The sequence below is a fragment of the Akebia trifoliata genome, chromosome 2 (assembly GCF_017979445.1).
Source record: "Akebia trifoliata isolate Shusen 1 chromosome 2, ASM1797944v1, whole genome shotgun sequence".
Classification (NCBI taxonomy): Eukaryota; Viridiplantae; Streptophyta; class Magnoliopsida; order Ranunculales; family Lardizabalaceae; genus Akebia; species Akebia trifoliata.
Window position 1 is genome coordinate 998,071 of NC_141376.1, and position 14,000 is coordinate 1,012,070.

A 14,000-nucleotide genomic window follows, 5' to 3' on the forward strand; every position below is an offset into this window, starting at 1 on the left:
TCCTGTTCATAGCTTTGATCCCCGTTATCGTTAGCTAGATATTTAGAAAGCTGTCTTGGCTATCTGCTGTTTATTAGTTTAATACTGTTTGATTGTATTATCAGGATTTAATAATCCTGTCATGGTTGGGGTTATCATATAATAATTTATTCTCTCTAATTTGCTCTGCAGCCAGATGAGCTGCTTTCTTCAAAGATCCAAAGCTTATGTCCAACAATCAGTGGCAATGTTTGTTGTACAGAGGCTCAGTTTAACACATTGCGATCACAAGTCCAACAAGTAAGAATTTCCATTAAAGATTACTCTTTTTTGTGCATTTTCTAATGAACGTTCTTTGTTGGAATAAGGATAAGCAGGCCCTGTTCTTGGCATGGTTGAATCATCGAGTCAAATTAACATTTTGTGCAATGGTTTAGAACTCGTGGTGACTGTTGCAATTACTTAGCTTTAGCATTCTTTCACTGGAATTCCAAACAGTATAATTGAATATTCTAACTGTTTAGTTATTATTGCTCTTGGAAAAGACAGTAATATTCGTTTGACTTCGATGTGCTCTTTCTCAAACTCAAATTTATTCTGCATTTGGTGGTTATGTTTTAGTGATTTTGCTCATCATTGCTTCTTATTATATTTTTCATGCGTCAAAAGTTATTTTAAAAGTTAAAACAGATGGGTGAACAATTGAATATAGACAGGGAAACCCGAAATCCTCGAGGATTTACATTTTCTCGATGGAAATTATTATTAATTTTGGTTCTAGTGATCTACAATCCACAAGTATATTGGTATTTGTCTACAAATAAAATAACGCATGTCGACTTTTTCATATTTTTGCATTTTGATTACAAATTGTATGTAATGAAATACTTCAAACATTTAGAATGAGTAAGATCTCACCTTTGCTTTACTTCACAGAAAATTTATAATATAATGATTGGCTTTGGTTGTCTTGTATTGTATGAGGCCCCAAAGACCAAGCCCAACAGGACCTTTGGGCCGGAACCTAAATTTCCAGACTGATCCAAAGCTGAGCTATGGACTATGGAAACTATATCATAAGCTTGATCAACATGGGCTTGAACCCGTTGGGATTGGTCTGGACCCCTACAAGTTGCACCTTTCTGCATATGAGTTATCCCATATATTATGCTGATAATCTGCTTTGAGTTTTAGTTCTTTAAGCTAAATATTATTTATTAATACTTACCTCATACCAAATACAATTAAACTTATAATATTACCAGAATTTTTAGATTTGTTACAGTATGATTTTATGTTCTCAAAACAATTGGGAAGATCTTTAGATTTAATAAAACAACAAATATTTCAATAGAAGATCGAATATTGTAATATAGAAGTAATATAATAGTTGGTGCCAGTGTCAATATTATATAATGTTGCTACGAGTACACTGGGTTGTTGAAGTATCTGCGTATTGTTGCTGACATATGATGACAATACTGGTATTTGGGCTCGTCTATTAGTTATGTAATTTAATTTTTTTCTCCCAATTTCCAAGCAAATGCATTATTGTTATGTCATGTGGATGCATGATGTAAACACATAAAATATTACACTTCTAGATTATCCCATATTTTACTCTTCTAGCCAAGCAATTTCTACATACATGAAGGTGTGCAGTTGGCAAGTTGGTATGATCTGTGAGTGATAATACCGGAAATGGGTTCAAAAGCTTCCTTCACCCACTTGCCTATAATACTGTTTTGCGTGATAATCAGCCCTACACTTGAAAATTTTCAAGGGTGTTTTTCCGTCCATTTGCACCAAAATACCTTCGGGTACCTTTCACTTTCCGAAGTTTTAGGGGAAAAATCTCTCACAGAATGACTAATGAATGCCATTCACCGATTTCAATTGATGATATTATGATATTAAGTGAATTGAAAAAAAAAATGAGAAAATTCAGAGAACAATCTTAATATGATATCTGATTCCTGTACATGTGTTGCAGGTAATTCCTTTTCTTGTAGGTTGCCCATCATGCTTAAGGAACTTCTTAAATCTTTTCTGTGAGCTTTCCTGTTCTCCAAATCAAAGCCAATTCATTAATGTGACTTCTGTTTCCAAGGTGAGCAATCCCTATAGATGCTATGTGATACTGTTTTAGCGAGCTAAAGTTATCGCTTCTAGGACAGGTATTTTCTAGCCTATATGTCCCTTCGACGGTTTGATTGCAAATTTTTTTGTCTATTTATCACGAGTTTTAAAAGAGCCTGTTATTGTGCCACAGGGCATTTTAAAATTCAATTGTGTCACTCAAATGTATTTTATTTTTATTCATAACATGAGCCAAATTGATTTTCATGCTGGTGCTGCCCTTTTTAATTGGATGTGTTTCACTGTTGATGAATCTTTTATGAAATTAATACCCACTTATTGTAGCTACTTGTAGGTTAGGATTGCTTGCTTAAAAGAGTATAAAGTTTCATCCAAGGAATCTTATTTATCTTTTCTTTTAGGTTAATAACAACTTGACCGTGGATGGCATTGATTTTTATGTTACTGATGCTTTTGGTGAAGAGTTGTACAACTCCTGTAAGGATGTGAAGTTTGGGACCATGAATACTCGAGCCATGGAATTTATTGGTGCAGGTGCTAAAAGTTTTAAAGGTGAGGGATGCTTCTGAATTTCCATCAAAAGATATCCTTTTCATATTAGTTTATATTATGTATGTATACTTATCATTGGAAGTTACTTTCCTGTTGGTTTCGTTTTTAAACATAGTGATTGGTAAATATGATTTACTTGATCCTTGTTTGGTTTGTTACTTATATTTCCTGTTGGTTTTCTGTATGTCTAATATGGTGTCTTGAGTTTGTTTCGCTGTTCATTTTGCATCTCCATGATCTCATGTGATACTTAATGATACCTCTTCAAATGTTTTATCTGGTTAGTTGTTATTTTGTAATTCATTATCTCAAATACTTTGCTTCATGTTCGGCGCGATGCCTATAAGCTTTGGAGGCAACATGAAAATGAAAATCCTTTCCTCTTAAGTTGACAATGATCATTCCTTTTCTATCACTAACTTTTTTTTGGTTGACGGAAACCTATTTTATATATCAACTTTGCTTTGGGCTGACCTTTATATGGGATTGAAATTCCTGAATGTTCTTTTATTCTGAAGAAAATATGAACTACTAGTTCTCGAATTATCTTGGTCACATTGAGTTTTGCATATTTCACTTTGAGGACTATGATTAAATTATGTTGTTATAAAGATTGCAGCACAATTCGCCGACAAAATGAGATTATCCTTATTATACAAAAACACTGTTAATTTTTGAGGAAGAATTGGTAATCTTTTTCTTTTATGTCTTGAATTTTGCTTCTATTTCTCCTTTTGGTGATACAGTAGGTATTTATATTTAATTTTTCTGTGTGATTTGAACATGCTTTCATGGTCGTCGGGTTGTTGTTACTTGTTACTGTGAAATTTTGAGGAAAAATAACATTCATTATGTTGACATTATATATTTGAAATTTATAGAATTGACTTAAATGCTCATATTTTAAGAATTTTTTCCTTTTGTGCTTATATTTGATGGGAACTTCTCTACTTTTTTCGAGTATTAATGCTTTCAGTTTTTGATTGTTTTGGTAGAATGGTTTGCATTTATTGGTCAGCAAGCAGGACCTGGTGGGCCTGGTTCACCATATCCCATTAATTTCCGATCAATTGCTCCCGAGTCATCTGGAATGAAGCCCATGAATGTATCTGTTTATCCATGTGGTGACACTTCTCTTGGCTGTTCTTGTGGGGATTGTCCTTCTGCCGCCATTTGCTCTAGTTCAACACCTCCTTCTCCGCACCACAAAGATTCCTGTTCTATTAGAATTGGATCTCTAAAGGTAAGAGTCAATGAAAATTGAATGATTTATTTTGATTTTCTGATGTTTCTGGTTTGTTAAGCATCTAGGTTCTGAATAGCGTTAGGACATATTTATATGAAATTAGGTTTTAAATTGTTGATGACTAGGGGACTTAATGTGGCTCCTTGTGTTAGTTTTAGCCTTTAGATACCCTTCTATAACTTGGTTTCGTTTTCTGATGACTGCAGATCAAATGTATTGAATTATCATTAGCAATCGTATATGGTGTTTTAGTTGTTGCATTTTTCGGATGGGGTTTATTTCATCGAAGGGAAAGGAGCCCTGCATCAAGAATGAAGCCTTTTTTAAATGTCCCGGATGAAGGTGAACTACAATCTTTTAACAAGCAAAAAGATGGGAGCTATCCAATGCAGGTGCAAGACTAAATCATTGAATCTTCTATTCAATTATTCTTCTTTGCATGACAAGCAAAATTAAGCATACATGAAAGCCATATGTTGTATTTACATTCAATCAAGAGACGCAGTTCTTGCACTTAAGTTCACATGAGTTCTGGTACTAAAATAATATTCTTTTTCTCTTTTCTTTACCGTAGTTTGATTCCAGCATTTCGCTGTCTTATATGTGAGTATCTTTGAAGTTTGATCAGATTTAGAAATCTGATCAAATTTAGAAAATTTACCTTCCCTCTCATGGCTGTTGGACCTTTTTTTGTTTAGCTGCATTTTTTTATGTTAAACCTGTTGTGTGAAATATTCACAATATGGTGTTAATCATAAGATGTCGTTTTGGTCTCATTTTAGGTAATTGTACTAGTTCCCTAAAAGTTGACATTTAGGTAAGGCTTTTAGGGGCATGTTCTTGTTCCTCTTTTATATTGAGGATTCATATTATACATTTGGGGTTATCATCCTTTCGAGGAATGCCATTACTTTGTAACAGCCCTTCATTACTAGACAAAGACAGTTATCCTGATAAAGCGGATTATTTTACTGGTATTAACTTCCCGGATACTGATAAAAAGTTGGTGTTGGGATGCCATTGTAAATTATCTTAATAATGGAAAGTATTATGAATGTACATGGTGGACAGCTCCTTTGTTGGTAAAATCTTGAGATTTCCTGTGGAGGGTCTCTATGGTAGACATTATATTAGGCACAAAAGTGGTAACTTTGGCTGATGAAGTTATTTCGAATTGTGTAATCTTCAAGTTCCGAAAAGTTTAATCCAATCAGTATCCTCATACTTAATGGTATGTCAAACCCTTGTACTGGTCTATTTTAGTTCGTCATATGGTTTTTATTCTTTTTAACAATCCTTTTCTTCTCTAATAGAGTACTGACTATATACGAGCTCAAATAAGTTGTGGAATCACTATTACTTACTATATGCATATACTCATACAAGTGAACATCTGAGAACACAGTAGAAGAATGCAGACATCGTGCAGATCAGTTTCTTTTGGATTTGGATTTTGTTCTCCAGAATTTGATTCTCTATTCTTTTTGGCAGTCTGATTAGAAGATCTTTATGTGACTTTCTTAAATTGATTAGGTTGTAATGAGTTTCTAGATTGGAATAATTTTCGAGCTCCTTGACCATTTGAGACAGGATGCCGAACTATATACGCCTATATTTGGACTTGCGATTCTCTTATATAATTATTTTATTTTTGATAAGTTGAGATATGCATATTAAAAGAAGTTAGAAGAACTAACAATAGTCTCTGTGCAATGACTTCAAAGGCGAAGACCCAAAACCCAAGGGTTAAAACTTTAAAGTAAGGCTGCTATGCTAAAAATTACAAAGTCTCCTAAAAAATTATGTCCCAGTTAAAATATGTCTTGAGTTGAAACCCCTTTTTAGATCTATAGAAATTTAGTGTCCCATTCAGCTGAATACAGCTTATTTTTCAACTGACTGCAGAGATCCATATGTCCATGAAGATCCTGTAGTTCTGGAACCTCTAGCATTGAATCTCCCATCAACTACTCCAAAAGCAAATAAGAAAATAATCTACCTAAGCAGTATTGGCTATGTAGAGAAATCTCATATTCAAGGTAGTATTTTGTCATTTCATCCACTGATCAGATGGTGTACCATCTGAATCTTTTCTAGTGACAAACAAAGCTATTTTGGTTGGAACTGGGGTTCTCCATTCCATCTTAGCAAGAAAAATCTGTTGGTTTTGAGCCCGACTCCAGTAAAAACTTTATTGTGAAGACTCCCTTAGGTTCTGATGTTGAAGTTCTTGTCTATGCATTTTTGTCTGCACCAGAACTCCGTTATGTCGGTCCAAAAGTCTTGTAAATTTCATCCAAACTGCTGGGTCTAAACTATTCTGTCTCAACTCTCTCGAGGCACTCCACAACTACGGAATCTTTTTCAATGGACATTTCATAAAGGATGAAAAATTGAAAATGCCCTCTAAAGAGATTTGTCCCCTTACCAGATGTCTGGCTAGAGTCTTGTTTTCTCTGTCTCATCCACCTCAAAGCGAATGCATTTATGTCCCCTACACACCACCTGGCATGAGAATGTTTAGTCTTTTATACAATTTTTCTCAATAAAGCTTTGTTTTCAATAGAAGTGATTATTTGTCTCTGGTATCATGATCTTTTTTTTTTTTATAGGCGTATCATGATCTTAATTGTTGATTTCTGTTTGATGATTATCAGATGCTTGAAGAGGTTCCTCGCGTTACAAAGGGGATCCAACTTTCTCTTGTGCAAGGCTACATGTCAAGTTTTTATAGGTTATTGGCTATACAATCAATGGTTGTAATTGGTACAAGCTGAATGGTTTTTAATGTTATGGTCCCTTTCCCTATCTATGTTCAGGAGATATGGAACGTGGGTTGCTAGAAACCCAACTCTTGTGCTGTGTACGTCATTGGGTGTTGTTCTTATACTGTGCTTAGGTCTAATCCGTTTCAAGGTGGAAACACAGCCTGAGAAGGTATTTGTTCTGTTTTTTTTTTTTTAAACAATTATATGAGAACTTCTCACATGGCTATTGCGGTTGCTCATCATTACGATGTACTCTAGTGTACTTTTATGATTTCTGTCTTTTTTTAGTTTATTTTATGTCTTCCTTGCAAGTTTTAACATAAGGGCATCATAATACACATGTTAGATGGAAAGGATATATTATTATATTCTTCAATAAGCTTTGATACAGTAGATTGGGTTTGATGTGCAAATAACCTAACAATATGATGTTTAGGGCAATTATATTGCAAGCGCATTGGTTACTAGACTTCGGCTTTGCCTTAAATTTTGCTTAATTAAAATTAAGTATTAATTTGATGGAGTTCAATTCAACATTGTGTAGTTTTGAAATTTTTTTGCCAATTTAGGGTTTGGAGAAATATTGTATTTTTTTTTGGGAAAACACATTCACATTATGTGAAATAATAAATATGGTTTAAAGTTTCATACCATCTTGGTACTTTTCTATTCAAACACCCGTTTCAGTCAAGGAATGAAACATTAAATGTTTCAGTTTGTCTCGGAATGTTTCAGTTGAGACAATCTCGGATTTTCTCCTGACTGAAATATTGCTTCGAGGCGAGATTTTAACCTTGATAATAAACAAGCATGGCAACTACACTCATGACTCATTATTACAAAAAGCAACTGTTTGGAGTAACTTGTGCAAGATTGGATAATGCCTTACACATTATGTATAATTAAAAAATTACCCTCCATTGCATAAAATGCCTGAAATTAATCCTCCTCCCTCCCCAAAGAAAAAGAAAATAAAGATAATGCCTAAAAGGCCTTTTGAAAGGGTATTTTCCCAATTCACTTGGAGGGTCTTCTAAAATGAGGGACCCTAGGTCTGGTCTACATCCACTTTTCTCGCTTGAGATAAACTCATCCTCTAGTTTTGTTTTCGATGTAATTCATTGGAAAGTATCTTTTAGCATCTATCTAGCCTGCCCTTACACGTCCTGTCTATGGTGTAATATGATCTTCAATGCCAAATGAGAAATGACACTATGCAAAAAGCCTTCTAGTATTTTTTAGGAGTCTCAATCAACAAAGCATGTAATGCTTTACTTGCCTGTGCATCCACATCATTTCATACGAAATGGGTGGGTTCCACTTCAATAAAGTCTTTGAAGGGAATGATGCTCATCAAATAACCGACGTGTGGCTACTCATTATTACTCTCTTGTGAACTTGAGGCTTCACTATGTGTGGGATTTTAATTTCCAAGGATTTGTGCCATAGATGCAGCTACTACCTTTAAATAGTTGTGAGTTTAGCGGAAGGTACTGTAGGTTTTCCTCTTGGATTTGAAGGTTCACCTAGGCCTTTGTTCAAAACCAGGTTTGTTGCTCTTTGTACTAGTGATTGAATTTCTATTTGTAATAGCTTAGAAGCTTTGAATCTTATTCTGTAGCAATGTTTCAGTCAGGAGAAAAATCAAAACAATCTCAACCAAAACATTGATTGTTTCAGACGAATGTTATGTTCTGGTCTTGGTCAAGATTGGAATGTTTCACTGAAACATTTTGAAACGACACAAAACTTTGAATAATGATAGCTTAATCAATTGTAAAAGTTAATCTACCTTTACCCTCCTACCATTTTGTTGTAATTGATTGATTTTATTTATTATAATGGTTGAAATTGATAGGATAGGTTTTTTCACCACTCACTACAACTGCATTGATGCAAGGATCATGCAAATCAAAGCCCATTTGACCATTTGATAGAGAGAAAAATGCCTGAGTGCATTGATCATTAGGTACCGATACCTGTTAGATCACTGTGTAAATTTGAGTCTTCTGATATTATGGAACAATGTGGTTAAAGCTTTGCTTAGGCGACCACCTCACCTGACAAGGACCCCCAATGCCTAGACCAACCCCGGACATTGGTGTGGGTGTATGTACCAAGCAATATCATAAGCGATATGTAAACAAACATAGTACCATACCAATATTCAAGTTTTTACTGGTTTTGCATGTTTATCGAAGATAAACCCCATAGGAACAATGGTCAAATTGTGATCTTATTATGTGAATCCTATCATGTTGGCTGTATTACGTGATGCGATTGTTGGTAGCACACCTCGTTTCCATGTATTATACTTAAGTAATCAATAGAAAGGTACATGCTGTTTCAATGCCATCTCAGGGCCATATCCTTGACATGTCTGTTGAACATGCATATGTCATAACTTTTTTATGGTATCCTAACAGAGTTTTAGTGAGACTGAAGTTGTTTTCTCTATTGTTTGCCACTGTATTTTCATGACAGCATCCTTTGTTCTACCCAAATGTCGGTAAACTTTTTAGTTCTAACATATGTTCTGTCACAGCTATGGGTAGGACACGGTAGTAAGGCTGCAGAGGAGAAGCAGTTTTTTGACACCCATCTGGCTCCTTTTTACAGAATTGAACAGGTGTTGTATCATCTTTATTAGTTTTTGTTGCTTTATGCTTTCGTTTATACTGATATTTAGTATCTTAACTATCTTCTTCACCATTTTCTAGCATTTTTATTGAGAAAAATATTTTGATGGTCTGATTTATCATAGATGACAGTAACATGTGGAGGCATCAGTCCAAGAATAGAAATTGTATTTCAACTTTTTTGGGTGGGGGGAGGGTTATGTTTATAGTGCTAGGAGTGTGAGTTACTTCGACACTCTTTACCATTCAACTTTCAAGTATGAAAATTTCCTAATTGCTCACAAACTTTACTCTACTAAAGTTTCCTAAACGTAACTTAATTCACTTGCATAAAATTAGCCTTACTACAATTAAGACATTAAAATTGAGTGAATTAAATATTTCTTAAGTATGCAATGGTTTTTTAGAATTCAAGAGGAGATTTTGGAGCCTTGTTCCCTTTGCTGTATTGGGGGGGGGGGGGGGTATGAAAGGAAAGGTTGGACGGTGAAATTGTCATAAACCCAGGGTAAGGAGAGCACGATCCAAGCTGTGTTTCTGGAGATTTTGGGCCTTCTTATTTCTGGTCCAAGCTAAGCACAGATTTCATGGGGGGGTTTCTTATCTGGATTTTGTTTTCAGATGGGACTCTATCTGTGACTCATTGTCTTTTTTGCTTGTAAAATAGGTTTTGGATTGATTCTCTGTTTTTATCTTTTTTATTGCTCTTTTTATTCCTCTTTACTTGTATGGTGGGCTATCTCAGCCTCCTTTTCCCTTAATTTATAAAATTTTACACTTATCTTTTTTTTTTTTTGTCATGGACTCTATGGGGCTACTTTTTTTTTATATTATTGGTTTTCGATCTTCAATGAAGCAAAAGGGAAGGATTTTGTAGGGAGATAGGAGTGGGTTTGTTATAGAATCTAGAATAGAAATGAAAAACAGAACTCCCAAAATGGTAATCCAGCAGTGGATCTCTGTCTATTCTTTATTTTGACCATAGCTCACTTAATTCATGCCTGAATTGTGATCTTGTTAGACAGCTCTCTGAATACTTTTATATACGGATAACAATTGGATTGAATCATGAAGCTCGTGGATTTATTGGTGAACCTTGTCCAGCCCATACTGAAGGATTTATTAATGGACCAAGCCTCAACATTGATCCTTTGTATCTTCAATCATATATTGTATTTTACTATATCATTTGTTTAGAATACTGTATTGGGTGAATGCCTTTTGAGCCATAATGATTGAGAAATTTGGATATTTCAAAATTTTATGATCTTGGCAGAGTTTTATTTCCCAAAAGGAGAAATCTAATTGCACTCTATTTGATTTCTCTCTGAAAGTAAGATGTGCCTTAGATTTGGATGTTGGGGCCTAGCTTAGAGCCCAAGCATTTTCTCCCAAATGCAGTTCTTGTAAAAGATTTAGTTGCTTCTCTCTACTTCGAAGAATGTTTTGTTCGGATTAGGGAAGAGTGGATCTCTATTTGGCTTTTAATGATTTGCAATAATTTTGCTGTTTCAAAATTTCTATTGATGTTCTTACATATTTCATCTTGTCCCTTCATGTGGAATAAATAGCACACTATTACATCATTGTTTTTTTTTACAGCTCATATTAGGAACTATTCCAGATTCAACGCATGGCAAGTCGCCCAGTATTGTGACAGAGGACAATATCCAGTTGCTCTTTGAAATACAAAAGAAGGTATTCTGTGTTCTTATTTTTACTTCCCAGATGTCGTCCTGATATTTAAACTATGTAATAATTTGTGTAACCTGTGACTGCTTATGGTTAAAGTAAGCTTTTACCATTTCCTTTGCCTAGTCATTAAAAACAGATGTTTAACTAATCTGTACATGGCATGGATGAAATACTTTCTTTGCTTAATTGCTACAGGTTGATAGAATTCGTGCAAATTATTCTGGATCAATGGTGTCTCTAACCGACATTTGCTTGAAGCCCCTAGGCCAGGATTGTGCGACTCAAAGTGTTCTGCAGGTATTAATTTCATTCTTCTGTAGTATATCTATGAATGGCCTGCAAGCATGTGCATGTTTGCATATCTTCGGAGCACTAGTTTATGAGGTCACATTTCCATTTGCAGTACCATTATTTTGAGACATGAAAGCCATTTATCTTTTTTCCATTTTCTCTGTCTGGCAAGGGAGAGGTGCGTGGAATGCATGCTCATAGGTGCTTCATACGATCCTAATATGTTGCCTGTTCACTTTTCAAATTAATTTTGTGTGCTTGGGCTCCAATATGCTCGAGTTTATCATGATGGGCCCATGGTATTAAAAATTGACATATTTCGGTCAAAATATGTCGGTTTCAACAGCCACCAACACGAAATTAATATGACAATGTCTATTTGTTTGTATTTCGACCGAAATTTTGGTGAACAGTGAGTTTCGGCGGAAAGAATAAAAAATAAACAGCAAAATGTCAATATTTTGGTGGAAATCTTTCCAAAAATCGAAATATTTCGTTTAAATTTAGAAAATAAAAGTAAGTTTAAAGATTCTTTCAGGAATCTTAGAACAATATTTCTAATTTGAAAAAAAAACTACATGTTTGAGATATAGAGAGAGAGAATCATCTTCTTTGAAGAGATTGACTTCATCTGGCTGTTGAAGATGGAGATTATTCCGTTGAAACCAAGAATCAGTGAAAGAAAAATTTGGATTTATTTTTTTAGAGTAGAAATTTGTTGTGCTGAACTACGAGGGTGTTATGCTGTAAAGGAACAAAAATATGCCATATGGATAGTAATATCTGCTATTAAAAAACGTGGCAGCTTTGACCTACATCCGAGAGTAATAGTTAACAACGAATCCTCTCCTTTATAATGAGTAGGGATTTGCTGTTAGACAATGAGCATGTCAATTTGTTACAAGATACCATGTGTCCACTTTTAAGAAACAGGTGTCAATTTTTTTAAATCCTTTTGTTAAAATAAATTCTTAAAATTATTAAGGATGTATCCTCCCTGTTTTTTAATATTTGACATACCCCCAATGTTTTCAAACTGATGACGAGCTTCCATTAAGTTTGGTCTTCTCTAATTGAATAGTATGCAATGACATAAATGCCCTCATATTCAACTTGTAATAAAAAAAATATTTTTCCGACCTCTTTTGCAAAATTTTATCTACTTTAACCTTTCTTGTATGATTTATCATTTTATGACGTTAGAACAAAAAAAAAACAATATATATTTGATATTTCTACCATTTTCACAATATTTCCATTATTTCCACATAGGTCAAAAAATTTCCATTTCCAAACTGACTGAAATATTGATCAATATCGAAATTTAATACCTTGGATGGGCCTTTACTTGCATATTATATTCTTTAGGATTTTCTGTATAAGATGCTCTGTTTTTATAATAGAATTTTATCATTAGAAGCAGGAACATGCCATAATGTTGACTTCTACTAACCCATGGTTTAGTAACAATGATCATCATGAACTTCTGATGAATATAATGGTTAAGTTCTATGTTTTGTAGTTGGAAGGTCATGGGTTCAATGATTCAATCCCATGATGTACTGCTGAATAAGAGGAAGAGACAGTAAAAATTAATGGGAAGGAAATATACTTTAGCACTCTTTTTCTTTTCTTGGTTCTTTAATCCATCCATAAGGATGGAGAGATTGAGGAGGATGTTGTTCATAGAATTAGAGTTGGATGGTCAAATTGCTGTTGTCCTTCCGGAGTTCTATTTAATATATTCATCACAATCAAATTGAAGGTAAAATTTTACAAGAGGCTATATTTTATGTAGATGAATGTTAGGCAACATGTTCATAAATTGAGCATAGTTGAGATGAGGATGCTGAGATGGATGGTGGAAAGATTAAGAAAGACCATTTAGAAACAAATTCGTTCATCTAAAAATAACATATTCCAAGCGATCTCTCCTTTCATATATGCAAGTATCCCTTAATAGCTCTATTATGAATTTGCTCCCTCTCTAGTTTCATTGTCCAACGCTATGTCATCTATGAATAACATATACCATGCGACCTCTCATTGCATATGTGGAAGCATCCCTTTATGCTCTGTTTTGAAATTACACCTCTACTTTCATTGAGCAACATGCTCTATATTTTTTTTTTGTCGATAAGAACATGTGTGGAATTATAAATCATCTTACAATCATTTATGTTTAATATATCACACTTTTAAACATTGATATGCACCAGTAGACACCAATATGCTGAGAAAGTTTGATAGCGCTAAAGTATGCGTAATTTTGTTTTCTTTAGTATTTCAGGAGTGTAGTGCAAATTATATCCCAAAACTTATGTACCATCTTGGTCAGGTGGTAAAGTCCATGAGCAGTAATACCACATACCTTGGATCAAACGCCTGGTTTCACCTGTTTACGTATCCAAAAAAACCTATGTTAATATAATATAAATAATACCTAATGTTAATATTTGTACTGCAAATTAGCCTCAAAACCTAGTTATGTATGTAGATCATGGTTATCACTAAGATTTTCTTTCAATTTGTTACCATTTTAGTTATTCAATGGCTATAATCTTGATTTTATTTTCCCTATGATTAAGACAGCTTGTATTTCCATGACAGTATTTCAAGATGGACCCTGAAAAATTTGACGATTATGGGGGAGTTGACCACGCTGAGTATTGCTTTCAGGTGCACATACATGTTTTCCATAAATTCTGCGAGTGATATAACACAGATCTA

General features: G+C 34.2%; 1 protein-coding gene across 2 annotated transcripts in view; it reads left to right on the forward strand.

The window, feature by feature from the left end:
• LOC147408573 (uncharacterized) overlaps window positions 1–14,000 on the forward strand; it is a 30,140-nt gene that overhangs the window by 2,373 nt on the left and 13,767 nt on the right. For both annotated transcript variants that reach the window (XM_086419709.1, XM_086419713.1), the window contains exons 4-14: window positions 172–279; window positions 1,973–2,089; window positions 2,481–2,631; window positions 3,627–3,874; window positions 4,084–4,269; window positions 6,535–6,611; window positions 6,697–6,814; window positions 9,191–9,274; window positions 10,887–10,982; window positions 11,175–11,276; window positions 13,881–13,949. In XM_086419709.1, the coding sequence (XP_086275835.1) occupies window positions 172–279; window positions 1,973–2,089; window positions 2,481–2,631; window positions 3,627–3,874; window positions 4,084–4,269; window positions 6,535–6,611; window positions 6,697–6,814; window positions 9,191–9,274; window positions 10,887–10,982; window positions 11,175–11,276; window positions 13,881–13,949 (1,356 nt within the window). The remainder of the gene's footprint in view (window positions 1–171; window positions 280–1,972; window positions 2,090–2,480; window positions 2,632–3,626; window positions 3,875–4,083; window positions 4,270–6,534; window positions 6,612–6,696; window positions 6,815–9,190; window positions 9,275–10,886; window positions 10,983–11,174; window positions 11,277–13,880; window positions 13,950–14,000) is intronic.